This window comes from Felis catus, chromosome E3, assembly GCF_018350175.1.
Source record: "Felis catus isolate Fca126 chromosome E3, F.catus_Fca126_mat1.0, whole genome shotgun sequence".
In the NCBI taxonomy this organism is placed as follows: domain Eukaryota; kingdom Metazoa; phylum Chordata; class Mammalia; order Carnivora; family Felidae; genus Felis; species Felis catus.
This window is the reverse complement of record NC_058383.1, coordinates 10,499,322-10,525,965: the sequence shown is the minus strand read 5'-3', so window position 1 is coordinate 10,525,965 and position 26,644 is coordinate 10,499,322. Positions and strand designations below refer to the sequence as shown.

General features: G+C 59.4%; 2 protein-coding genes and 1 long non-coding RNA gene across 12 annotated transcripts; 2 read left to right on the top strand and 1 right to left on the bottom strand.

Annotated features, from left to right (window-relative positions):
- Positions 1–31: 31 nt before the first annotated feature.
- On the bottom strand, positions 32–25,593 carry LIMK1 (LIM domain kinase 1). 2 transcript variants are annotated; one of them, XM_023246437.2, is made up of 16 exons: positions 25,439–25,593; positions 23,650–23,746; positions 17,631–17,769; positions 17,239–17,348; positions 15,928–16,134; positions 10,679–10,784; positions 10,396–10,562; positions 9,242–9,425; positions 8,396–8,482; positions 7,960–8,091; positions 6,550–6,609; positions 6,231–6,296; positions 3,379–3,535; positions 1,828–1,883; positions 1,467–1,624; positions 32–1,361 (listed from the first exon to the last, which is right to left on the bottom strand). In XM_023246437.2, exons 1-16 carry the CDS (start codon positions 25,491–25,493, stop codon positions 1,199–1,201), a joined length of 1,944 nt encoding a protein of 647 aa, XP_023102205.2. In that variant the 5' UTR covers positions 25,494–25,593; the 3' UTR covers positions 32–1,198. The 2 variants fall into 2 exon arrangements, with proteins under 2 accessions (XP_023102205.2, XP_044903600.1); XM_045047665.1 differs by lacking the exons at positions 23,650–23,746; positions 25,439–25,593 and adding an exon at positions 21,048–21,103.
- Positions 1,623–2,480, top strand: LOC111558228. Its single transcript, XR_002738845.2, has 2 exons — positions 1,623–1,910; positions 2,016–2,480. It is a non-coding gene; the product is annotated as an uncharacterized LOC111558228 (long non-coding RNA).
- On the top strand, positions 18,740–22,906 carry LOC109495166 (translation initiation factor IF-2-like). 9 transcript variants are annotated; one of them, XM_045047668.1, is made up of 5 exons: positions 18,740–19,541; positions 20,131–20,241; positions 20,788–20,948; positions 21,611–21,916; positions 22,717–22,906. In XM_045047668.1, exons 2-5 carry the CDS (start codon positions 20,221–20,223, stop codon positions 22,754–22,756), a joined length of 528 nt encoding a protein of 175 aa, XP_044903603.1. In that variant the 5' UTR covers positions 18,740–19,541; positions 20,131–20,220; the 3' UTR covers positions 22,757–22,906. The 9 variants fall into 9 exon arrangements, with proteins under 9 accessions (XP_044903603.1, XP_044903602.1, XP_044903605.1 ...); XM_045047667.1 differs by having other exon boundaries at positions 18,740–19,550; XM_045047670.1 differs by having other exon boundaries at positions 18,747–19,541; positions 20,149–20,241; positions 20,803–20,948.
- Positions 25,594–26,644: the final 1,051 nt, after the last annotated feature.

The following is a 26,644-nucleotide window of genomic DNA, read 5'->3' as shown; positions in this document are numbered from 1 at the left end:
CCCAGACACACATGGCAACTTGGAACCCGGATGGGGAGTATGGAATTTATTTTATTGTTCTGGGTCTGGGTTTTGTTCCTTAGACATCACGATTCCTGGACGGCGGGGACGTGTCCCACCCCGTGGACTCGCGGTCCCATGGGCCTGTTCGGATTGTTTTCCAGTTTCAAAGTGCACTGAGAAGGCTTCACAGTTTTAATACTTCCTAGATGCTCAACTGAGGCAAAGTGACAAAATGGCCCCCCCACCCCCGCCCGCCAGAAAAATAAAACCCCAAGCCCCCCGGCAGCAGCTGCTGCAGCCGTATGAAAAATAATACAAACTCTTCTTAAAAAATAGATTACACAGGAAGAACCCAGAGGACTGAGGGCCGTGGGGAGGGCAGGGAGCCTGGGGAGAAGCCCGGAGGGGCACGGAGATGAACTGCAGGGGTCGGGCTGCTGGTGGACGCCTGCCTCGTCCGCTCTGCCCAGCGTCCCTCTGCGGCTCCTCCCAGCAGCTCTGACCCAGGGACCCAACTACTCCCCTTCTCCCTCAGTGGGCCCGCCCTTCACCCTGAGGCCTGGTACCTGCTTCTCACTAAAGTGGCTTCAATAAAGAAATGAAAAGATCCAGAGCAAGAGAGGCCTGCTGCTTAGCCCCCGGGGAATTCCACCCTGCAGGAGCTGACCTCTCCCTGTTTTGGGGTTCGGGCAATTATCGATACCTGCTGCTACCGAGACACCCCACCCTCCGGGAGGTGAGGGACCCCAGGAGCTTGGCCTCTCCCTCGTTCCGCGCCCTCCCACGTCCCCAGCCGTTACCGGGCCCGGTCTGAGGCCGTCTGCCAGCCCAGCCTCGGAGTAGCTGTGGACAGGTGGGGTGTGCACAGAGCGGCCGGGGGCGATGGGGTGCAGGATGGGTCCTCCGGCTCATGCAAAGAGAAGCGAGAGGGGGCAGCCCCACCAACACAGAGGTAAGGCAGGGTGAGGTGACGGTGTGTGTGCAGCCAGGCCAGCGCCGGGGCCGGGCGCAGAGACGGGGCAAAGGGGCCACGGCCCGCAGGGTAGGAGAAGGCAAGTCAGGGCCCGGCGCCGGGGAGGAGCCTGCCTGCCTGCCGCCCAGCTGAGGGCTCCACAGCCGGCTGCCGCCCGCAGAGGAGTCTGGTGTTGGGTGAATTCTCTGCAGGTGGGGACGGGGGCAGCTGGGTGGGCCGGGGTCAGTCGGGGACCTCGGGGTGGGCAGGCAGTCCACTCTCGCCACGCCGGTAGGTCTCCCAGAAGCCCCGGTCCAGCTGCTCCAGCTGCGGGCCCAGTGGCAGGTGGCCGGCCAAGTGCATGCGGAGGGTCTCCAGCCATTGTTCCAGCTTCACGAAGGAGGGTCTGGGGTGACAGGTGGGCGGGATAGTGGGTTCTGTGCTGCCGGGGAGGGGGGGGGGCGGCCCCACCCTAAGGATTGCTCCGGGCTGAGCCCCCGGCCCCACTTACCTCTTCTCGGGGTCCAGATCACAGCAGCGCACGGTAATGGGGAAGAAGCTCGGCGGGCAGTTTGGGGGGCAATAGCGGTCCAGGAAGCCTCGCACGTTGAGGCCAAAGTCCATGGTGCGGGGTAGGTAGTCAGGGTCAGCGTTCACCCGCCCAATGATCTGTCCAGCACAAGGCCCAGCGGTTACCCGCAGTGGGGGTGGGGGGCCGCTGGGACTGACGCCAACCAGGTGGGTTTGAGGGCAGGTCACACTTGGTCTGGGGCCAGCCTGACCACTGCACCGCACCCCCCCCCACCCGCCCCGAGCTTGCAGGTTCCCAGGAGCCCCAAGCCCGAGGCCAACCGCCACCCACCCCCACCTACCTCACACAGGACGATTCCAAAGGAAAACACATCCACCTTCTCATCGTAGCTGCGGCCTGGATGGAGAGATGGGCTGTCAGCAGGTGAGGCTGGGTTGGGGGCCAGCAGGGTGGGACCAGGAGAAAGTAGCGAGCGACTGGACTGTCGTGGGACCAGGGCTTAGGTCCCTGTGTTCCCGCCCCCGCCAGGTCTGAGCAGACCTCTGCGGGGTGAGGATGAGAGCCCTGCCTGGGGGGGTTCCAGGCCCAGCTCGGCCACCCACCAGCTGTGTGACTCTGGACAAGTCATGGACCACACGGTGACCCCCAAAACTACCCATGTCAAACCCCTGGAACCTGTGACCATTACTTCACTGGAAAAAAGGTCTTTGCAAATATGGTCATTAAAAGGATCTTGAGATGAGATAATCCTGGATCATCCGGGGGCGGTCTCTAGGTACCGTTGCAAACATCCTAAGAGAGACTGAAGAGGATGACACACAGGGAGAGGCGGCCGTGGCCACGAGCCCGGGAATGCCAGGGCAGCCACCAGAAGCCAGAAGCCGCAACGAGTGGGTGCTCCCCGGAAATCCCTGGAGGGAGCGGGGCTCTCCTGGATTGCAGACTTCTGGCTTCCAGAACTACAAGGGAATAAATGTCTGTTGTTTTAAACCACCCGGTTTGTGGTAATTTGTTAACAGCACTCCCAGGAGCTGATACAGACTCTCTGGGCCTCAGTTTCCTCAGCTGTGTGTGTGTGTGGGGGGGTGATACATCTAACCTCGTGATGTTAAAAACAGCCAGTACAGCTGCCCTCATGTGTCAGATGCGGCAGGCCCTCACAGCAAACCCTTAAAGGTAGGGATTTAGCCCCCTTCTGCAGGTTAAGTTGCTGGGGGGGGGGGGGGGGGGGGATATGGAGGGCTATGTTAACTCTGGTCAGTGCTGGCACCGAGATGCCCCCGGCTCTGCCTGCCCTCTGTCTGTCACCTGCCTGTGTTGGGTGTCACCTGGGGTGTCGTATGTAGTCATCATGTGACAGGCCCGATAAAAAAGAAACCGAGTGGGAGAGAGGCCCCGGGTGGGCCAGGCTGTCCGCCACCTGATCCCTGGGCCCTGAGATGTCACCTTGCAGGGGACTTGCTGGCGTGACTGAGTTAAGGATCTGGAGATGGGGAGAGGACCTGCGATACAACCGCAAAAGGTCCTCAGGAGGGAGGCAGGCACGGAAGGAGACTGGACAACGGACACAGACGTCCGACAAGGTGCCAGGGTCCCGGCCTCTGATGGAGGAAGGGCCTCTGATGGAGCCAGGCAGCCTTTGGAAGCTGGGAGAAAGCGGGACCTCCCCCAGCCCGGTTGACCCCTGACTTCAGGCCAGTGACGTGGACACTGGACTTGCCACCTCCAGGACTCTGTGATAAGCGGGTGGCGTGCGGGACAGTGGCACGGGAAACGAGTTGCGGGACCCAGGGAGGAAGCTGGGGGGGAGGGGGGGCTGGGCAGCGGGGGCTGCAGCCCTGCCTGGGACCCCCGGCCCGGGGGGACGGGACGGGGGGGGGGGCCCACTCACCGTTGATCATCTCAGGCGCCATCCAGTACGGGTTGCCCACCACCGTGTAGCGCTTTTTGCGGTCTGGCTTCTTGAGGCTTCGCAGGTCTTTGGGCTGTGTCTTCTCTTCCACCATGAGCCGTGCCAGCCCAAAGTCGGCCACCACCACGTTCTTGTTCTGGGGTGACCACGAAGCAGGGCCGCACTGAGAGGGGCTCCTGGCAGCACATGCCCGCCCCACTCCTAGTCCGGACGGTTCCACAGACAGCCCGGAGGACACGCCCCTGACACCCGGGGGCCCGTGAGTAGTGCTCTGTGTGCCCCATCAGGGCACCAGGGCTGCCTTGCTGTGCCAGGGAGGGAGTAATTCTAATTCAAGACCCGGGTCCTGTGCTTGGCACGTGACAGCTGTGTCTCTTCCTCCTCCAACAGTCTGGGGGCGGGGGGGGGTTGTTATTTTTATCCCCACTTTACACACGAGGTTACTCAGGCCCAGAGAGGTTAAGACAGTTGCCCGAGGCCATCCAGCCGGTCGGCTTTACTGTTTTAGGTTTGTAGGAGTACAGATGTCGACCCCTGTGTCCACCCAGCAAGGGACAGACAGGCTGCCCTGGGTCACCGGTGCCAAGCCAGGGGCCTGGAGAGGTCTCTATAGGTCCGGCAGCCAGGTCTCTTAGGCGTGGCGTCCAGGGTCCTGGAAGTCCGGACTGTGTGTGCCAGCCCCAGGATGGACCACTGGGCACGGACACAGAGGCCGTGCGTGACAGGCCAAGGGGGCAGGGGCCCAGCCGGGGGGGGGGGGGTTAGGACCAGGCTCAGTCTATAGCGAAGGACTCTGTGCTGTCTCTGCAACACCAACATGGACGGTTGCCTACAGAAGACTCTGCAGAGACGGCAGACAGGGGAGGGGCCGAGCTCGCACAGTGTCCACCAGGATCGTTCAAGTGCTGGTCCCTCTCAGGACCCACACTTCTGAAGACTCCCCCGGGGTCCGATGGTACACAGCCCCCAGACCCTGCTGTGGGAAACAGCTCCAGGGAAACCAGCAAGGGTGACCACTGGATTCTTAGAGGCCCCAAGCGATAGGTGAAAATTCTGGTTTGTGTACACATGGATTCTGGGGATGGGGAGCTCACAGCGCTCATCAGATTCTCAGGGGATGGCCCCCGCTGTGGGGTCCAAGCTGGGACAGGCCGCCCCTCCTCGCCCTGCACACCGGCCTGGCTCAGCCCTGCAGTAACACCCATCACCAGCAGGGGCGGCCTGAGCAGGCTCCCTGGGAGGCCGACGGAGCCCGCCTTGCCCACCTCTCTCGTGTGTCCACTGCCCACAGCTTTCAGAGGCCCAGAGTCCCCCAGAGCCTCCCGGAAATCCCCAGAGGGCTCAGACCACCACCTCCCCCAACTCTATAGTGACCAACTCATTGCTTCCTAAATGTCGTATCACCAGCCCTTTGCGTGTGTTTTTCCCACCACCCGAAACACTTCTTGTACTGAATTCACTTGGCAAACGTCTGCCTGGAGGACTTTTGCAGATGCTACCAGTTAAGATGAGGTTCTACTAGATTAGGGTGAGTCCGAAATCCAGTGTCTGGTGCCTTTATAAGAAGGGGACAGGGGCACCTGGGTGGCTCAGTCGGTCGGGCGTCCGACTTCGGCTCGGGTCATGATCTCGCGGTTCATGAGTCTGAGCCCCGCATCGGGCCCTGTGCTGACAGCTCGGAGCCTGGAGCCCGCTTTGGGTCCTGTCTCTCCCTCGCTCTCTGCCCCTCCCCCACTCGGGCTCGGTCTCTGTCTCACTCTCAAAAATAAACATAAGAAAAAAAAGAAGAGGACACACAGACACACAGAGGGGAGAAAGCTGTGTGAAGACTCAGGCAGAGACCACAGTGATGTGGCTACAGGCCAAGGAGCGCCAGGGAGCGCCGGCAGCCTCCAGAGGCTGGGGGAGAGCGCAGGACAGGCTCCCCCTCACAGCCTCTAGGAGAAGCCAGGCTTCTCAACACCTTGATTTTGGACTGTTTGCTTTGCTTCCTGCCCCCTGCGAATACATTTCCGTTGTTCCAGGCCGTCCGGTCTGTGGTTCCCTGTTACGGCAGCCGCGGGAAACCAGGGCGTTGCCTCTCCGGTGGGGCACGGTCAGCCGCCCCTTCCTCTGCCTTCTGTGGACGGTCCACGGTCCCCCTCCATCCCCCACCTCAGGCTACCCCCACCCTTTTTTTTTTTTAGGTTTACGTATTGATTTATTTTGAGAGAGAGACACAGAGCACATGAGCCAACGAGGGGCAGAGAGAGGGAGAGAGAGAGAATCCAAGCAGGCTCTGCACTGTCAGCTCAGAGCCTGACAAGGGGCTCGAACTCATGAACCGTGAGATCATGACCTGAGCCGAAACCAAGAGTCGGGCTCTCAACCGACTGAGCCACCCAGGCGCCCCCCCCCCCCACTCCCCTACTTAAGTGTGTCCCCCAGAGCCTCTTTCCGAAGCCTGTCTTGACCTCCCCAGCCCACTCGCCCAGGCCCTCCTCCAGACCTGCAGCTGTTGGCGTGGGCCTGGCCACTCTGCCGTGGGCTGTCCTGCGAATGCCACCTCGCTCACCGCCCGTTACAGTTTACACACCACTCTCTCCTTTATCGATTTCTCCGAGCCTCCTAACCACCTGGGACCTGTTGATGGCTCAGAGCGCTGGAGCCACCATCCACGTGAATGGCACAGCTGGCTCTGTCTGCCTCCTGGCCTGGCGCTGTTTCCGCCTGGGCCGAAGGAGGCGTGGGTCTGGGCAACCTAGGAACCCCATCCAGGGCAGGCCACGAGGCCAGGAGTGGGCGGGCGTGGCTCCTGCAGTCTCCCTCCCTCCCCGGCCCGGGCTGCTCACCTCTCGGACCAGGCAGTTGTGGGAGTTGAGGTCCCGGTGGATGATGTTCATGGAGTGGAGGTAGGCCTGGGGGCAGGGGGCACAGAGGTCAGGAGGCAGCTGCGCCGAGGGACCCCAGCCCACCCCTGGCCCCCCAGCGGCTTCTACCTCCCCTCCTGCCTCAGGGACACTTCCCACCCTCAGCCGATCCCCCTGCTCTTTCTTGGCACTGCCTGATGGCTTCTGTCTCTCAGTGCCTTCTAAGGTTTAAGGTCAGCAGGACAGAATCCTTTTGTCGGTGGGGTCAGATCACCCAGCCACACCCCCGGAGCCTACTCACCATCCCTGAAGCGATATCCTTGGCAAAGCTCACTCTCTGACTCCACGGGTACTGGCTGTCCTGCGGGGGGCGTGGGGAGAGAAGGGCCAGCGTGGACCAACGGGGCCACAGTGGCAGGACAGTTGGGTGAGAGGGAAGCCAAGGCAGCAAGTGTCTCGGAGAGTCCAATGACCCCCCCACTTTCTTTTGCACCCACCTTCGCTTCTAAGGGGTGTGGGGGAATAACTCAAAAACACCACTTTCCAGTATGTGTTTTCAAACGCAAAGTGGGGGACACTCCTCTGTAACTCCTGAGCCAGCTCTTCGCAGGGGAAAAAAACTCTATGTTCGACACAATCCCATGCCTTCGGGTTTTTAGGAAATATGAACCTACTTTCCCGTGCAGGCAGAGAGGGATGGGCCCCACGAGATCACCTGCAGAGTGCCAGCAAGTAAGGCTTTGGGCTCAAATCATCTGGGAAACGCCTGGTTCTCACACCCCAGCCCCCTACAGAGCTCAAGTTGGGGGGAGGTAAGGACATGAGCGCGTAATCAAGACCCAGTGCAGCGAGGAAGCCCAAGTGGGTGGAGGCTGTGATTCCGGATTGTACTTGACCACAGAATCCTTTCTGAGAAGTCACACCTGTTACAGGCCTGCAGGGACCACAGCCTGGGGCAATGAGGAGTCTGCAGGTGCAGGAGGGGGTCAGGACCTCTTGGTGTCTGGGTGATGCCCAGGTGGGGACCCCCGGGGCACTGTGCGAGAGCACCAGAGCGTTAGAAGCTTCTCTCCGAATACTTTCCCAGTTGGGATTTGCAATTTCATCCAAGCCCTTAAAGAAAGTTCTGAATTTTCGGGTGCCTGGGTGGCTCAGTTGGTTAAGCACCCAACTTCAGCTCAGGTCATGATCTCACGCCTCGTGAGTTCGAGCCCCGCATCGGGCTCTGTGCTGACAGCTCAGAGCCTGGAGCCTGCCTCGGATTCTGTGTCTCCCCCTCCCCTGCTTGTGCTCTGCCTCTTGAATTAAAAAAATTAAAAAAAATAAATAAAGTTCTGAATTTTACAGAACATAGTAAATAGTAAATATGATTTGGTTTCTCTACAAGCAAAACAAAGGCCCACAGCAGAGAGGTAACAAGGTGCCCCTCCTGAGGTGTTCGGCCCTGGGGCAGGCGAGGCTGGGTCTGGCTGCTCTGGGGCAGGGCAGGGCGGCTGCCCCGAAACAGCCGGTGTGTCCCCTCAGCCAAGCTGCCACCCTCTCTGCACCTTGCTCCCCGTCTGATTCGGATTCAGGGTCTGGAGGGCCTTGGAGACCAGAGGCCAACCCCACCGGAGAGCTGAGGAGGCCCAGAGGGCAGCTGTCCCCCCAGGGCCTGTGGCGCTGGCTGTGGGGCCGGGGCGGCAGGTGTGGGCCCTGCCCACGCACTCACCATGCTCTTGATGATGCCACGGAGGGTGCCCCCCTTGATGTACTCAGTGATGAAGTTGAGTCTCTTGTCCTTATAGAGCACGCCGATGAACTTGAGCACATTGGGGTGCTCCAGGCATCGCATGACCTTCACCTGGAGGGGTGAAGGCAGGCTGGGCCTGGGGCTCCACCCAAGTCTCTCTCTTCCCCTGCTGCCCCGCCAGAGATCGCAGCCGATTCCCCAAGGTGCCGATTCCCCAAGGTGGCATCCTGCCACCCTCCAGGATGCCCGGGCCCCTCTCTCCCTCCTGCCGGGATACTTTCTCTTCTTTCGGTGTGTGGGTGGAGCATCACATCCTCCCGGAACCCCGGGCCACCCCTGTCAGTGGAGAAGGGGCGGGGGCCATGGGATGTCCCAGGAGTCTGGTGAAGGGGAGGGTGCAGTTCTGCTCACTGACCTCCTTGAGGAATGTCCTCTGTGTCTCTTCGTCAAACCGGATCAGCTCCTTCATCACCATCACCTCGCCCGTCTCCCTGTGCGTCACCTGCGTGGGGACACAGAGGCACGGAGCCTGGGTACCGACGGAGGCCCCAGCCCCACCCCCAGAACTGCAAGGGGGACGGGCAGATGGCTTCAAACTCTTCACAGACATTTCGTGTGGTGCCTCATCAATTCCCTTATAGACGAGAACACAGACGCTCTGGAGGTTTCCTGACAGTGGCCAAGGGCACCCAGCGGGACGGAGGGGATGGCTGGGTCTTGGGGGCCAGGACCGCCTGACTCAGAGGCTAGCTCTTTCCTCTGCTCTGCTGGGCTGCTTCCTGGAGGTCAGATGGGACTTCTCCCCTGGGAAGGGGACCAGGGACAGGGCCTCACTGGCACCTTCTGTATAATCCTGAACCTTCCAGCCTGGTGACAGCCAGGTGACCTCAGAGCCAAGGAGGGGCTTGTGTCTCTACTAGGGGAGCATGTGAAGGGGTGGGCAGCATAGAGGCCGTGAGGGGTTGGCTTCAGGCTCAGTACAGGGCCCCGGGGGGGGGGGGGGAGGGAGGTTTCTGGGTCAGCCCGGGTTGCCCTCCCACCCCCTACCACATCCTCCACATAACGTTCTGGGTCTCTCTGTAGTGGGTCCCCTCCCCTAACTGACTCAGGGAGGCCCAGGTGGAGGAAAGTACCGGCCAGGAAGTCTGGAAGCCCGGTGCCCCTTCCAGTGTGGATTCCTGCAGGCGGGACTGATGGGTCTCACCTGGCCTGTCCCCCATTCCCACCTCTGGCCCCGCCCCTGCCCAGGCCCCCCCTGTACCTTGATGGCCTGGCCGAAGCAGCCTTTGCCCAACACCTCCCCGTGGATGAGGTCCGACGGCCGGAAGATTCGGTGCGGCCGGCAGACCACACGGAGGGATTCAGAGCGACCCAGGTCCTTGCGCTGGGAGGCCGGGGAGCCCAGGGAGCCAGCACCTGGGGACCTGTCGATGCTGTAGCTCCTCCTGGGGAGGCACACACGGGGCTCGGTGTCACCGGGGCAGGTGGGCACTGGGCCTCGGTCCTGCCCCCTTCCTCCTGCCTGCCACGCTCCCATCTGTGCCGGTCCATGTACCATCAGCACCCCCACCCCAGTCCGGGAGAAGGTGGCACAGGGCCGCTCTCCTGGGCGGTCAGAAGGCTCATGCCCCATCCAGCACCCAGACTAGACTAGACCTCTGTCCTGGGCCTGCTGTCCTGCAGGTGCCCTTGGTGGGACCATTTGTCCTTGGCCTACTCTGGCTGGTGGCCCTGGGGCAGATGCTTTGTCTCCCAGCATCTGAGTGCCGGGCCTTGGGGTGCAGAGGCAGACAACCTATCCAGGATGCCCTTAACCCTGCCACGTGGGTGGCTCCACAGGGTAGCGTGAGCTCTAGACACACGCACGCAAGGAGGAAATACGTGCCTTCGACACCACCAGCTCTTAAACAGTGTCACCCCAGAAGATATGCCCCCCCCTCAAAACCTTTGCCAGGAGTCCTGAGCAGGCCCCAAGGTAAGTGGAGTGAGGACCAGGCTGCCTCTGGGTTTCTTCCTTGTGTCTCCCCTCCCTTCAAGAGGGTATGGGGCCCTTGGCACCTCCCGCCTGGGCCCCCGCAATGGCCCACAAGCCACCTCTGGCCTTGGGCACCCTTGTGCACAGGGGCCCGTGCCTCCCCGACCACACTCGATGCTCCCCTCATCCTGAGCTACCTGCCTGCTGTTCCACCCTGGAAGTGCTGTGGGACCCCCCGGCTGGGGGAGGTGCACCCCTGCTTTCCTACCTCTCACAAACCTTTCTTTCTCATCCCTCCGCACCCCTTGCTGGCCTGCTTTTTTGCGGGCCTGCCTCCCCCATCAGACTGGGAGCTCCCAGAGGGCAGGAACCAGGTCTCATCCCCGAGGCCCAGCGTCTGTGAAAGTACCTAGATGTGACAAGGCACGGGACTGACTTACAGGACAGGCTTCTGCCGGGAAGAGCTGCCCACCTCCCCGCTGGGAGTGTGGATTGGAGAGCCCAGGGGGCTGGGCTCAGGCCCTGGCCCATGGCCCAGTGTGTCGTGTGGGTCGTGCTCAAGAGTTAGCTGGAGCAGGCGGCTGGTTTCCTGGATCAGAAGATCAATCTGGGGAGAGCAGGTGTGCGGACAGGTGGGTCGGAGGTGGTGCAGGTGGAGCTGGGGGAGGGGTCAGGCATGAATGCACCACCTCCAATTCTGCTCACCAGACTCAGGGCCCATACCTCATCCAGGGGCACGTTGCGGATGGGCGTGCCATTGATTTCCAGGATCCGGTCTCCGACGTGGATGGAATTCTTCACATCTGGGCTCATGCAGCCTGGGTCCACCCTGTGGGCATAGAGTAGTGGTCAGCCAGACCCCTGCCTGCCTGTCCCCTGGAGCCTGGATGGGAAACCAAGCCCAAGGGGATCAGATTGGGGTGAGGAGGCAAATTAATTCTATTTTGCGTGATTGATAGATGGCAACTGCCTAGAATGTGGAGTTCTGGTTTGATGGGGAAGAATTCTATAATCGATTACTAATGTCTGCTGTGGGTGGGAAATTGGAGAAAAGCGCATCTATACTGGATGCACAGAGGCTCCCATTCAACAAGGTGCTGTCTCTGCCATGGAGGGCAGACAGATCCTTCCAGCTGCCTGGTATGCTTCAGGCAGATACGCATCATCTCATGAGAGGAGTCCGAAGAGAGTCTGGACCCCCTGGATTCCCGATTCCCAAACTTGCCATGCACGATGAGGCGAAGGCTTCCACTTCTCCAGAATCAGCAGCTGGGTGGAGACAGGATGACACCCAAAATCTAGCTCACAGATTTTGGCTAGTTTTGCCAAATATATTTTGCTGCTGCTTCTTTTTTTTAATGTTTATTTATTTTTGACAGAGAGAGCGTGAGCTGGGGAGGGACAGAGAGAGAGGGAGACACAGAATCCAAAGCAGGCTCCAAGCTGTGAGCACAGAGCCAGATGCGGGGCTCAAACCCACAAACCATGAGATCATGACCTGAGCCAAAGCTGGACGCTTAACAGACTGAACCACCAAGGTACCCCTATACTTGCTTTCTTTAACTCCTTGGTCACAGTGTTTTCATTTTGTCTTCATGAAGGCTTTTTAAAGGAATGTTTACTTTGTCTCTGTCCTGAGATAGGGAAGGGGTAGGGGGCAGAATGGAGACTGGGAACTTTAAGAAAAAGGTTCATATGGGGTGCCTGGGTGGCTCAGTCGGTTGGGCGTCCGAGTTCGGCTCAGGTCGTGATCTCACGGCTCATGAGTTTGAGCTCCGCGTGGGGGCTCTGTGCGGACAGCTCAGAGCCTGGAGCCTGCTTCGGATTCTGTGTCTCCCTCTCTCTCTGCCCCTCCCTGCTCAAGCTCTGTCTCTCTCAAAAATAAATAAACATTAAAAAAAAAAAAAAGGAAAACAGTAATAAATGCAAAAGGAAGAACAGAGTTAGAATATCACCATGGTGTAGTTGTCACAGTAATACAGATAAAAATCCTCTGTGGATGTTAAAACCATTCGGGGAAAGGCTGGTGGGGACAGGATATTTACAGAACCAAATCTCACAAATGACTTACTGATTGTGTTACAAAGGGACAAAAAATCCTGGACAGTAGACAGCAGACTGTATTTTAACGAAGTAATCAAAGGTGACATCTCCCAGTAAAGGGCATGCTTTATTGGCAATGTGGGTCTGGCGGGAAGATCCAAGAAGGACACAGAGTCACTAATGCAGTTACCAGGTCAAAATGCATAACCTAAATCGAACAAAGGGGACACAGCAGCCCAAATTGAATGGAGGGGTATTCGACTTGACAATCGGCTGCGATTCTTCATAAATGTCAAGGTCATGAAGACAAGAAAAAGCCGAGGAACTGTCACAGAGTCAAAGAGACTGAAGGGACGTGAGGGTTCAATGCACTGTATGGTCATGGGTTGGATCCTGGGTCTAGGGAAATTGCTGTAACGGCTGGTGTTGAGAAAATTGGCAGAATTTGAACGTGGACTTAAGATTGGGTGAGAGTGTCATGTCAGTGTTCAATTTCCTAAACCTCATAATTGCACCATAAGACACAATTGATAATTATGGAAGAGGATGATCTTGTTTTTAGGAGAAGGTATAAAGTATTTGGTGGGAAGGAAGGGTCACTAATGCCTGCTATCTACTCTCAAGTGATTTAGTAAATAACAGCAATATGTACCTATGTGTATATATAAATATAAATAAGTCATACAAACATACACATAAACACACACATATAGGTAGGAGACACACATAACCTAAATGTGGCAAAAAAACCCGTTAAAATTGGTGAACACAGAAGGAGGTGGGGGTATTCAATGTACTTATCTGTTAAATTTGCTGTACATTTGAAAATTTCATGACAAAAAGTTGAAAAATAGTGAATATATTTCATTGAAACAGGCTTCTTGTGAGTCTTAGAAGCATATTCCTTGGGGTGCCTGAGTGGCTCAGTCGGTTAAGTGTCCGACTTCAGTTCAGGTTGTGATCTTGCAGTTTGTGAGTTCGAGCCCCGCATCGGGCTCTGTGCTGACAGCTCGGAGCCTGGAGCCTGCCTCAGATTCCGTGCGTGTCTCTCTCTCTCTGGCCCTCCCCCACTCAGGCTCTGTCTCTCTGTCTCTCTTAAAAATAGGTGAACATTAAAAAAAAAAAAAAAAAGGTATATTCCTTAGCCTCTCGTCATCCCTCAGTCTCCTGCGAGGGCGGTGGGGGGCCGGGGCACGGATGAATTAAGCTTTCCTTAAAATGCTTAGAGAAAAACAAAAAGAAAAGCAGCCCACTGATTCGTTTAGAACAAACAAGTAAATCCGGTGAGCGGACTTCGGCGAGGCTGGGCGGCTTCTCAGAGGGGCACGGTCCCTGCCGACGCCGTTGGGAAAGCGGCTGCTGGTCGGCAAGAATGCTCATCCAGCGAGGGATGCCGGGAGGAGGGGCTGCGGCTCCCGTTTCTAACATCCCGTCTGGTTTTGAGGGCCCAGCTGGTCTGGGAGTTCCCCACCTCTGCCCGGTCTGTCTGCCCGCTTGTGTATACGAGGCAGCCGCCGGCCTGGCTGGCGTGCAGGGCGGGGCAGCAGAACAAGCCCAGTGCCACCTTCCCTTCTGGCCAGTGCCCAGCCCTGGTGCTGGGACCTGACAGCTGGTGGGAAGCGTTCGCCGGATCCAATGGAAGCTGGCACTTGGCTCCCACGCCCACACAGGAGCCTGGGTGGCTCAGTCGGTGGAGCATCCGACGTCGGCTCAGGGCACGATCTGACGGTTCAGGAGTTCGAGCCCTCCATCGGGCTCTCTGCGGTCAGCATGGAGCCCCCTTCGGCCCCTCTGTCCCCTGCCCTCTCTGCTCTCCCCCACTCACTCTCTCAAAATAAGTAAACTTAAAAAAATTATAAAACTACTTCCTCAAGGAGTCCATCAAAGCCCAGAAGAGACCTTAGAAGGCTCCAAGGTGTCCAACTTCCTCACTGTTCAAAGAACCCCAAAGCCCAGAGAGGAGAGCAGCATACTGTGTGGGCTCTTCAATCTGCATTCCTTCCTGCATTTCAGACTCTTTCTACATCCTTTAGAAGTTTCTTTATGGATGACCTATCCAAGTCTTGGTTTTGTCCACCTTACCGTGGTTTGTTTTTTTAGGTTTGTATTTATTTATTTATTTGAGAGAGAGAGCGCGTGCATGTGAGTGGGGAAGGGGCAGAGAGAGAGAATTCTAAGCAGCCTTGTTGGCACGGAGCCTGACGTGCGGCTTGAACCCACGAACCGTGAGATCATGACCCGAGCCAAAACCAAGAGTCGGACGCTCAACCGGCTGAGTCATCCAGGCGCCCCACGCCTTAACGTGTTTTTATTTTTCCCTTTTGCTTGAAGGGTATTTTCCTCAAGGATAGCATCCTAGGTTGATGGTTATTTTTTGCTCAGTGCATTGAATACATATATCATTTTGCTGATTTTTAGCTTCTGTCGTTCCTGTTGAGAAATCAGCTGCCCTTTTTTGAAGGTAATCTATTTTCTGTGGCTGCTTTTAAGGACTTTTCTTTTGCCTTGGGTGTAGCAGTTTCACTATGCGGGGTGGGTGACCCAAGGGTGGATATTTTGTTTTGTTGTCTGGGATCTACTGGGCTGAAGTCTGTGATGTGGTGTCTGTCAGTTCTGGAATGTTCTCAGACATCGGACCTTCAAATGCTGCCTCCCTCCTGCCATCTTGTGCTTCTCCTGGGATGCCCAATGGATGTTCAGATCCTCACTCTGTCCTCCATGTGTCCTCACCCCTCTGTCACAGCTTTCATCCTTTTATTTCATTTCTAGGAGTTCCATTTGGTTCTTTTCCAAATTTATCTGCTCCTTATTTTTTTTAATGTTTATTTATTTTTGAGAGAGAGAGAGGGAGACATAGAATCTGAAGTAGGCTCCGGGCTCTGAGCTGTCAGCGCAGAGCCCGACATGGGGCTCGAACTCATAAACCACGAGATCATAACCTGAGCCGAAGTCGGACACTTAACCGACTGAACCATCTGGGCGCCCCCAAATTTCTCTGCTCTTTCCTCATTTTTTTCTAAACCTCTCTTATGATTAAAACATATCGAATACAATTATTTTACATGGTTTCTGATCATTCCAGTATCTGGAGGTCTTGTGGGCCTGGTTCTATTTCCTGTTGTGTCTGCTGGGTCTCACAGTGCCTCGCTTCCTTACGCACTCGCTGAGTTTTGACTGAATCGCTTCCTTGGGACACTTAGCTCAGTCCACCCAACGAAAAGAGCTGCGTCTGATTCTACCAAGGAACACTGCCAATTGGGAAGTACTTTAAACTTACAGTTGTGACTTCGTTTTTTTTTTTGTTTTTTTTTTGAGCCACCCCGGCATAGGAATTTGCTTTGCAAACCTGTTTATAAATTCTCAGGGGAGATTCCCCCCTCCCCTTCCATTCAGGCTCAAATCAGTTTATCTTACAGTTCCGGGAGTGAGGGGCTGATGGAAGGTGTGGACTGTTTCTCATTCATCCTCATCCAGAGAGCCCTTTGGGACACCCCAGTCTAATGGAACAGGAGTTCTCTAGTTCCACTGGCTTCCTCTACAGGTCAGGGCTTTGAGAGGCCCAGCCACAAAAGGACTTAAAGACAGAAGCTTAAGTTCACTCAATTTCCATTTGGCCTTAAGGCAAGGCTGTCTTCAGTGGTTCTGCTGACACTCCTGGGCTCCCTACTTGGCCCCGAGCTGCTTACTCCCCTCTTTCTTGTTGGGTTATACATGGACTCAAGAAGAAGTTTTCAATATTTTTCATCTAGCATCTGCCGTGGTTTTTAAAGGAAGGACCGGGCCAGGGACGAGGTACAGCAGATTGTCAGAGCTGGGTTCTGTCTGTGCCCAAATGCTCACCCGCTCTCAGGGTGCCCTAGACTCCAGCCGCCCACCAAGAGCACCCATGGCCACAGCCAGACCGGCCATGGCCTCGGCCAGCCACTCACCCCTGGACGCGGACGGTGTGGGAGTGCTCTGTGCTGCAGCCCGGCGGGCCGTGCGGGGGGTCGATGGAGACCGAGAGGCCACGTTTGCCATGAGCCGAGGCTGGGATGGATACTAGGGTGACTGTGTGGGGCAGGCGGGAGCCGGGGGAGTCGGGCAGGATCTGCTCGATGACGGGGGTCACCACAGTCTGGTAGTAGCAGTGGCCGCTGCAAGGGCCGCAGGTGGTAGGGACCCAAAGAGGGGGAAGAAAAGACTGTTAGGACAGTCCCCAGCACTTCTCTCCTCCCCGCCTCCCTTTATGGCTCCCCATGGCAAGAGGGGTCGTCGCTGCCTGATAGGACTGGGGCAGGAACCGGGCTCAATCATTCTGGGCTTGTCTGCTCCTGACATGCTGTCAGCTGGCCGGGAAAAGGCCTGTAGATACATCCGGTTCAGGAGGAAGTCATTAAAAGTCCATCTGGGATTAAGCCATGCTGCCTGGGAATCCAGCTTTATCAGCACTGGATGATACAGAATTTGTCTGGTCTTTGTCCTGGCTCTCAACCCTCGGAATACGAGTGTCCCTGAGACCATACCTGAGCCTTTGTTAACAGGTGACTCAGGATGGGGGCTAGTCACCAGAAAGACCGGACCGTGTGATCAGAGGGTGGACCTGTGACCCAGCCTGACCTTGAAGGAGGCGGGTGTGTGTGTGTGTGTGTGTGTGTGTGTGTGTGTGTGTGTGTGTCTGGAGAATCAGTTCAATCATGTGCCCAATGATTCAATCAATAGTGCCCACACAATGAGGCCCCGATAAAAACTCTGGTGAGGCCAGGACAGGTTGGGGGTGTCACACGTCCTGATTCCATGCGGGGTGGTGCACAGAAGCTCTGTATTTGGGGCCCTCCAGACCTTGCTCTCTCCATCCTCTAGCTGGCTGGTCCTTATATAGAGGGATTCGTACCCTTTACAAAATGCCCTGGAATCCTAAGTACAGGGCTTTCCTGAGTTCTTGGAGTTGTGTAGAGAATCATGAAACCTCAGGGGTTGTGGGAACCTCTGAACTTGGAGCTGGTGTCTGAAGCGAGGGCAGTCTCGTTGGGGGACGGGCCTGACCTTGCAGGGTCAGGGTCAGTGCCAGAACCGCACCTCAGTGACACATCAGCAAGAGTGATGTCTGCCGCGTTCTCAGGGAACTCCTGGGTTGTTTCCCAGGCACTCCTACCCCATGGCTCCTATTAACGACCCACATCCCGCATGGGATGTGGAAGACCTGTGGGGGGCGATGAGGGTTACCCCGGGCTCGGCTCGGAGGGGACCAGGGCGCTCACCAGTACAGCTTGGAGTGCTCCACCAGGGTGTAGGTGTCCCCGTCACCGATGAAGGTCCCGCACGTGAGGCAGATGAAACACTCCGGGTGGTATTTCAGCTCCCCGGCCACCTGGCAGGGGGAGTGGCGGGGATGGCCCAGGTCAGCTGCCCCTTCCCCCCCGCCCCGGCCTCCTCTCAGAACAGCCCCCAGACAAACTTTGGGGGCCCGGTTGGCCAGCTGCAGGATTCTGGTTCCGCAGACGGGCACACAGACCGATCGATGGGCTCAGAACGCGGGGTGGGGAGGTCAAAACAGGCGAAAAGAACGAGAGGGAGGCTGGGGTAGGGAAACCCGTGAGGACACGCGCGCACACACACGCACCAGGGGCGATGAGTAGGGGCGGGTGCTTACCATGACCAGCCCCTTGGTGATGTGCTCCGAGCACCCATGGCAGGACTCTCCATAGCGGGCCCAATAGTCCCTCTTGCAGAAGAGCTGCCCATCCTTCTCGTAGTACTGGTGCGAGAGAGAGGCACTGCACTCACAACACCTGGTGGGGGGGTGGGAGCAGGCACAGGGACTCAGTCTGGCCCACTGCACAGCTGGGCCTTGCCATAGTCTATAAGTTGCCTCTGTAAGAATCAGAAAAAGGTGTGCCCCCCGCCCCTCACCCTCCTTGGTCAGAAAAAGCCTGCGCTGGGGCAGAGGGCTTAGCAGGTGGAGCCAGGGATGGCTTCAGCTGCCCCTGGTCCCTCAGCTGGAAGCCTCTGTGCAGTACACAGCCTGCACAACCACCCATGTACTTCTGCACCCAGAGCATCTGGCCGGGCTGCTAGCCCCAGGGTGACAGATGCTCCTCACGTTTGAGCCCCTCCCTGTCCCTTGTCACGCAAGAAAGATGGCCCAGAGAAGGCAAATGACTTGCTCTTGGTCACCAGTCCAGTGGAGAGGGGAATGGAACCCGGGAGCCCAGGCCTCGGCGGGGTGGGGGTGGGGTGGCTGGACGAGTGCCAGCCGATGCAAATGGCAGTGACCTGCTGGAGCCGTGGAGACCTACCAGATGCTGGCACCTTCCCACCGCCTTGGCGAAATGTACTCAATCCACACAGGCCACCATGAGAAAGGTTACTTCTGGAGGCTCTACACTGCCCTGGGCCACATGATGGGTGCCACAGACCCCGCAGAGCTACTCCCCGTTTCACGACCATATGAGGCAGACGTTTAGCTCAGCAGAACCAGCCAGGATCAGTGAAGACAGACAGAGGGTCTCCCTGTTTCCTAGCTATCAGATGCTGTAGTCACAAGAAGGGGGGGCCCAACCAGAGCCCCAGTGCCCACACTTCCCCCACAAGGGCCATGGCACTGTTGCAGAGACCGCCCAGATGTGCAGTCCTCAAGGTCAGGATACCCCTGCAGCGTTGGGAGGGGCCATAGGGGAGGCCTGGTTGGGGTAGATGGAGAGAAATGATGCACCGGCTTCTATGTGTGATCCCACAGGCCAGGAGCTAGACCTACATGCCTGGCTGCCCTCCACCCACGAGTGAGCTGGAGGGGGACCAGAGGCCAGGCCGGCAGGATGAGGAAGCGCAGGGTGCCTGGTGAGCCAGCGGGGGCAGGAGCCACACCTCGTTCTGAAGAGCCTGACTCAGGGTCCTGGGTGCACAGGTACGCCCAGGCCAGCATACACAAGGAGCAGAGAATCTGCCCGGCTCTGCTGCTGTTTGAGCACTCCGGGTCATGTGCCGAGGTCATGCAGGGACAGGGGAGGAGACTCTGAGCTCACGCCCAGCAGGGAAACAATCCAGGAGAGCAGAGGAAAGACTGGGGCCTGAGTGAGACTGCCCAGTCCCCCAGACAGCCAGGGAACCCTCAGCCTCTGCAGCAGGCATGCGGGAGATCTCACTGAGGGCACACGGATGCTCTTTAGGGAACTGGGAATGAAGAGGAGGGAGAGGCCCGCAGGCAAGAGTGCTGGTGGGACACTGTCCCTTTAAGAGGATCCAGACAGTTCCCCATTGTCTGGGAGCCTGAGGGGAGGGGCAGGGGACCACAGCCAGTGGCTGAGGGTTGGGGAGAAGGCATGGCCCAGGTTCAGAAGCACAGGGGTGGGGGTGCATCCAGGAAGACGGGGGAGTTCGATGAGCTCCCCCTACAAGAGGAGGGTGTGGGGGAGGGAGGGCCTCCGGAGACTGCTCTGGGATGTGAGACCAGGCAGCGGAAGCAACGCTGGCCCGGAGCCATGACGTCATTCTCAGCCCTTCCTGCCCAGCACTCCCAGGCCCCCAGCCCCAGGCGTCCTTAGGGCACGCATCTCACTGCGAGGTGGGCAAGGTGGGCGAAGGGGCAAGTAAGGCACTGGGCCCGGAGGGCGGCAGCCCAGGCTGAGGGGATCCCTGGTGCACGCCCCCAGGGGGCTGCAACCTAGCGGGAAGGCACAGAGGAGCGGGCTCTGCAGAGAGGCTGGCTGGTGTGCAAGCACCGTGACCTTGGGGAGGCTCCCCCACCTCCCACGCGTCCTGGGGCAATCAGTGAGTGATTCACTTTGCCCTTCCACCGACCAGACCGACCAGACCGTCCTCGTGTCACAGCAGTGTCACCATAGAAGTCTCCCCCTCACTCCTGGCTGCCAGCCTGCAGGAAGCAGGGCCTCGCCTGCCTCTGGGTGGGTGGGTGGGTGGGCTGGTGGGGGCTCGGGAGCAGCTGTCTTCCTGTGGGGGAGAGAATGCTCTTCTCCAGCCTGCAAACTCCTACCCCTTCACTCCCTCACATTCATCACCGTAGCAGGCCTGGAAGACCCGGGTGGCGCTGACTCAGGGCTGGGTGGGTGCAGTCGGCTCCCTGGCCACCACTTCCTTGAAGTCTGCTCAGTCACCTGGAGGGGGTGCCTCCAAGCAGTCTGCACCTCCACCAGGCCTGTCTGCATCGCCAGCCTCCGTCGGCCCTACCAGTCTCTGCCATCAAACCTGAGGGCTCTCTGAGGTCCCATGTCAGGCATCCACAAATGCTGGACCCCAGAGAGAAGGTGAGCGGTTCCTGCTGAACGCTCCACCTGGAGCAGGTCTCATCCGCCAGCACCCTCAGAACTGCTCGAGGGCACCCGGGTGGGGTCTCCATCTCAGAGAGGGGATCTAGGCCAGACTCACCCAGCAGCTTGGTACTGGCACTCAGGGCCTCGGCGTACCTTTGCACGAGGAAGGCACATAGGAACCCCTGGCCCCTGTCCATCCCTTCACCCCTCAGGCCTCTGTCTGGGCCACGAGCCAGAGGAGGAATGTGGGGTGCGCAGGCCTGGCTCTTAGGGGTGCCCCGCACGTGCTGCTGCCCCCAGCGAGGATGTCAAGAGAGGAGTACCAGTACTGAGGATGTGCAGAGATGGCCGAAGGGCCAGAGAGAGGAGCTCCTGGAAGACGGTCTTTGCCCCAGTCCAGGGCACACTTCCCTGAGAGCAGGCACCTACAGAGCCAGGCTCGGGTGGGGAGGAGGACCCTGGGGAGGACACGGAGAGCTGCGCTGGGAGGCAAGGTCTGCAGCGACAGGTCCAGCCCTCCCAGGGACACTCTCGACCCAGGGCCACATCCCGCAGAAAGAGCCGTTGGAGGACCAGCTTCGCGGGGAGACTGGATCAAAGGACCAGAAGTCTCAGCAGCGGCCTGCTTCCCCCAGCAGGCGGCCAGACAGTGACCTAGAGGTTTCGGTTCTCGGTTCTCCTGCCCCACAGCCGGGTCCCAGGTAGGTCTGCCCCACCGTGGCCTCCGGGCCCCGGGGCGGCAGGGGGGTGGGGGGCCCTGCCTAAGGTTTGGGACGGGTGGAGAGGGGCTCTGCACTCACTTGGCTCCTTTGAGGAAGCGGCTTCTTCTCAGGGCCAGCATCCTTTGCAGCAGGGGGCAGCGGGCTGCGCTGTGGTGGGGTGGGCCCAGCCAGCTGCTTCCCCATCCTACCCCAGGCCCTCAGGATTGGAGGCTGCAGAGGGTGGGGCTAGCTCGGCCACACAGCAGCGGGCCGATGCAGCAACACGGGTGAGCAGGACTTGGTCTGGGCCCACAACAGGAAGCAGCTGAGGGGCCTTCTGCCTGGGCTCCGCTGGCGGCTCGGGTGGCCCTCAGCCCTGCACACCTTAGGAAGCACCCTCCGTGCCCCTCGGCCTCTGCTTGGACAGAGGTCCCGGAGGCTTGGGACTCTCTGGGGACAGGGACAAGCTCAAAGGCAGCTGCTCCTGCCGGTGCTGCTCCCAAGGGAACGGAGGTTGACTTCCACAGACAGTCTGTTCCCCTTGCCTGAAAGGTCCCCCGAAGCGGGGGAGACTGCCTCCTGGCCTGGGCTCTGAGCCCTGTGCCAGCTGTGGGCTCACCCCTGTTCGCCCAGGACAGCCCTCCCCACCCCCCCTGCCCCAGGCCTCCAGGGAGATGTCTCCAGAGCTACGGTGGCCCCCGGGGCTCGAGTGCCGCGGGCTTCTGGGAAGGGACCTCACCAAGGCAGCAGCTGGACCAAAGCAGAGCTTGGACGACTCAGCCCGGCCATAACCCTCCGGGAGGTGGGAGAGCTAGAGCTGAGGAAGGAGCAGGTCCTGTGGTGACAGGGACCCCAGCGCTGATGCCAGAGGCATGCCGTATGCACTCACAACCCTCTCACCACAAGGCCTGGGGAGCCAGCGACTGCTGCCGGTGCACGACATGGACTGAGAGGCTCCTGGGGACAAGGCAAGTAGAGACCAGAAGCTGGCTGCTGGGTAGCCGTGGGGCTCGGGCAAGCAGCGAGTCCTGAGTGATTCCTCACTGTCACGGGGGTAAGGACGCTGCTGGCCTTGCTCAGATTTGGGGGGGGGGGGGCTGGGCGGAGCACACACCGCTGGGCCAGGAGCACTTGTGGAAGCCAGCGTGTGGACGCTGTGGCTCTTACTGCCTGTGGACCCTCTCTCACTGCGGGACCCTTCTCTGTGCCCCCATCACAGCCGGCTCAGCGGCACATGCCTTTTCCCTAGGGCCCTGACCTGGGGCCTTACCCCTTTCTTGGTTATGAAGGGCAGGAACCCGGTCCAAAGCTAGGTTGATACATCCTGCCCCCCTCCTTCCCTGCTGTGGCTTCCGAGGCCGCATTCCCGGCCCTCCGGCATGACTCCCCAAATCCCACCTCCCTCCCCACCCCCAGCACAGGGGGCCCCAAAGTTCTTCCTGATTTCTCTCAGCCCCATCCTGAATCCCACCCGTGACCGAGTGGTCTCAGACCACCTCCCCAGCGCCAGGCAGGGCACTGCCACCCTGGATGGTCTGCTGCGTTTCAAATCAACATGGCTGGGCACGGCTCATCACCCACCGGGCCCCAGCTTCCCGAGAGCCAAGGGCCCACCGTCCTCCCCAGCACCCGGGGCAAAAGCCCAGACTTTCAACTCCGATCTTAAGTACACATAGCCTTCTGTTGACTGGAAGCCTTACCCGTAATGTAAGCGGTACAATTAACACAGATTTCGTATTTATGTGTACTACCTACCGTGGTCTTACAGAAAAGCAAGCTACAGAAACGGTGGTGAAGAAAATCATTAAGAGGAGAAGATACACTTAGAGTACGGCACCATGCAAAATCTGCCTATTAAGTGGACCCCGCGCAGTTCAAACCCGTGTTGTTCAGAGTCAATGTAATGTTAAGAATGCCCAATAAATGCTGGCTGCTGGGACAGCCACTTGCCAATACTGTTCCCTCTACGGCTGAAATTCTCTCCATTTGTAGTCCCCGTCCTAGGTCAGCCCTTATGAGCTCGGATCCCTGAACTACTGTGACAGTCCCTTCTCTGCCAAGTCACCGCCATCTGCCCACTGGGATGGCACTTCCGCCCACGTCCCTCCCCTGCTTTCTGCAAACCCTGTCTGCTGGCTCCCTCTTGCCCTTGGAAGGTCCTTATCTTGGCCTTAGGGCCCTTTCACAAATTGATCCCAACCTGGCCTCCTCCCCCTGCTCTTTTCCAACCAAATGAGCTATTGTTCCTGTCTGTGTCTGTCTCCGGGCTGGTGGCTGCCTTCCCTGAAGGCCTCGTAGTGGACTCCTGACTGGGCCCACCCCCACCCCGGGTCTGGCGCCTGCCTCTCTTCTGGCCTCACTAGCCAGGGTGGACGCTGTGTGTCCCTTTCACTCACTGGCTGTGTGTGACTCTGGTCAAGAGAATTAACCTCCGTGTCCCCATTAATGGAGACAATATAATAGGTTAACTAGACAGTCCTTAGGAGGGTGCCTGGCCCTTACTAAATTAGAGAAAACGTTGGGTGCTGTTCTTAAAGAAAAATAACACAAACCTTGTCAGAGGTTTCCACTGCCTAAAAGAAACCCCTTCAGCTGGTGGTCACAACCAGAGACAGCACCAGAAGGAAGAGCCAGGTCTCCCAGATTGCTGACCCAGCCTCTCGTCTCCGGCAGGCCTTGCTTAGGGCCCCCTCCCCCCTACCTGAAGCAGTCTGCGTGCCAGTCAGCATTCAGGGCCTGGAGGTACTGGCCGTCATAGATCCTCTGGCCGCAGCTCGCACACACGGGCAACTCACTTCCTGCAAAGCGGACAGGGAGTCAGGAACCATTCTTCGGAGGCCCAGCCTGCCCTGCCCATCCCACGTGGACTTGCCCATCCCTGTGCACACACAGGCAGCGCCCAGGCACTGTGCCGAGCAGAAGGATAAAGGATGCAGGTCTGAGAGTCTTGCTGAGACTTTGGCTAAGTTGCTAGGCCTCTCTGGGCCTCGGTTTCCCTATCTGTAAACTCAAGAGGGGAATCAGATGCCCACCCTCCAGCAACAGCCTTCTTCAACTTCAGCTACTGTCTGGCAAGGTCGATAGGGAGAAAGAAAGCAGCAGGATTTAAGGATAAGGCAGCAGGTAACTCTCTTGTCGCAGCCCCTCTCCTCCCCTGCCTGCCCAGGAAGAGGAACCTTCAAAGAGTAAGGACTGGGCTGGAACATCTGGGGCTGAAGCCCCTACAGAAGGAGAAAGGCAAGGAAGCCCAGAGGTGCTTCATGCTTCGTCTGAGGCTTGGCGATGCCTGGGCTTATGAGGGGCTGCTGGGGTTGCAGAGCTGGGCACTCCCCGACACCTGCTCTGAGGACGACTGGCACCCCTTTAAGCCCGCCACCAGGCATGCTTAGTCATCCTAGGGGCCTGGTATCCTTGGAGCTGGGTGGGCCCTGGCGAATCCCCCAAACCTGCCCCTCCCCATTGTACAGATGGGGAGACTGAGTCCTGGAGAGGGTAAGGCTTGCCTGGACATACAGTTAGGCTCCCAGGCCACAGCCTGTCCTTCCATGAGGACACAGGAACCTAAGACAGGGGTGACAGTGAGGTGGGCCCTTGTCCCAAGTAGGCCTTCAAGGGCCTGGGGCAGGGCTGGAGCGGGTTGGCATAAACAGGACCTGCATTGGACCAGGTGAGCCTGTGTGATGGCTGTTGGGGGAACCCCGGGAAGAGGACCCCAGGGAGGGAGTCTCGGGGGTCTTTATACCCTAACTGTCCTGCAACCCAATCCTTGGGCCTCCTGGTAAGGGGGAAGGGACTGAAAAGGAGGCTAGGATGAAAGTCATCCTCCCAGTCAAGACTGATGCAGGCATTGAGTTTGGTGCAGAGAGAGGAGGTGGGGGCCCCCAGGATACTGTCGACGGTTCCTTGGAGGAGGTATATTTCTGCTCTGCCCATCCGGGCCCACAACCACCAGTACCGGGGGCCAATTACCCAGCCCCCAGTTGTCAAGACGGGGAAACTGAGGCCTGACACGTAGCGCCTGGCTCAAGGTCACGGAGCGGGGCGGGCAACTCGGACCCAGGGCTACGGCTTCCCCAGCACCTCTTTCTTCCCGGCCGGCTTAGAGCCAGGATAAGGGGTGGCCCCAGTGCGAGCCCCGGGTGGGCAAGGCACGCGGATGGAGGCCGGGGCGGGCAGGCAGCGCCTGGGACTCCTCCGGGGTGGTCTTCGGTCGGGGGATGGGGCAGGCGGGGATGAAAGGGAGGAGGGACCCACCCCGCCGGGCCGAGGAGGGGGAAACAGGGTGGGAGCGTGTCAGGGAGGGGCCTGCCGGCTCGGGAAGGGCGAGCTCATCCCCGAGGAGGCAGGGGCGCGGCCTCGCAGCAGACCCGGCCTCCGCGGCCACCCGGCCCGGCCCCCTCCCGTGCCCCCGCTCGCCCGGCCGCCCCGACGCGGCGCCCCCGCCCGCCCGGCCCCCGGCGGGCGCCCGGCCCGGCCCGCACCCCGCGCACCTTCCTCTCCCATACGTTCTTCCCTCCAGGTGCAACAAAGTAGCGTCAACCTCATGCACTCGGCGGGGGGCGGGGCCCGGCGGGCTGGGGCTGGGGGCGGCCCGGGCCCCGCGAGCTCGCCCGCAGCCGCCGCCGCCGCCGCCGGCCCGGGAGGCGGAGGCGGAGAGCGCGGGCCGGGCCGGAGTGGGCTCGGGGCTCGCGGCGCCGCCGCCGCCTCTCGGACACCGGCTCCGGCACCGGCTCCGGCTCCGCTCCGCGGCGGCCTGGGGAGGGAGCGGAGGGGCGGGCCGGGGCGGGGCCTGGAGCTGCGGCACGGGGGCGGGGCGGGGCGCGGGCGAGCTGCGGAACTGCCCTGCGCGGCCCCGCCCCGCGCCCTCGGCGGCGCCCCGCCCCGCCCTTTCATTCATCTTCCCGGGAGCCCCAAGCGCGTGCTGGGAGCCCCAAGGCTGAGACCCGTAAGCCGAGAACTGCGGCGTCGGAGGGGAAGCTCGGGTGCGGCATCCTAGAGGGATGCAGAGGCCCAGGGAAGGGGCCTCGGTTTCCCCGCGGAGAGCCCCACACATCCGAGCTGGATGCAGGAGGCAGTGTGGACCCTGAGGACTGTGGCGGTCGCCTTGGGGACGGGCGCCGGTCTGGTCCTGCAGCGAGGGCAGGCCTCGGCGGGGGAAGCCGAGGGTCCACGTCTCAGGTCCTCACCGGCTAGGCAGGGGGCTAAAGGAGGAGGGTCTGGGGAGGAGTGAACCTCTGCCGGCTGTGACGGATGTGCTCAGGGGTTTGCTCTTCCCAGGGCTGGAGACCTGGAGCTGGCGCCGCCCTGCAGGGGGTGCAGGAGAGGACGCAGCTGAAACAGGGTTTGGGCTGAGCGAAGTGGCCGGAGCAATTGGGCCGTCCCCAAAGCGCAGGCCCCCAGTCGAGCCCTGAAAAGGTGGACCGCGCTGCCTAGAAGTGGAGAATCGTAGAATACTGGACCTGGGGGAGGGGGCGCGACCCTTTGTCCCTTTAGACCCATCCTCGCACTGCATCCCATCGCCGGGAAGTGGTGAGTGGAGAGCTTGAGCAACATGCCAGGTGCGCCCAGGGAACAAAGGGGGAGAGCTGGCCAGACTTGGACTATAGATAATCACGTCTGTGTAGGACTCTTCTAGCCAGGGCCCGCAGTCAATGGCCTGCAAGGCAAGGGCGCTCCCCACCCCCTCCCCCCCACCC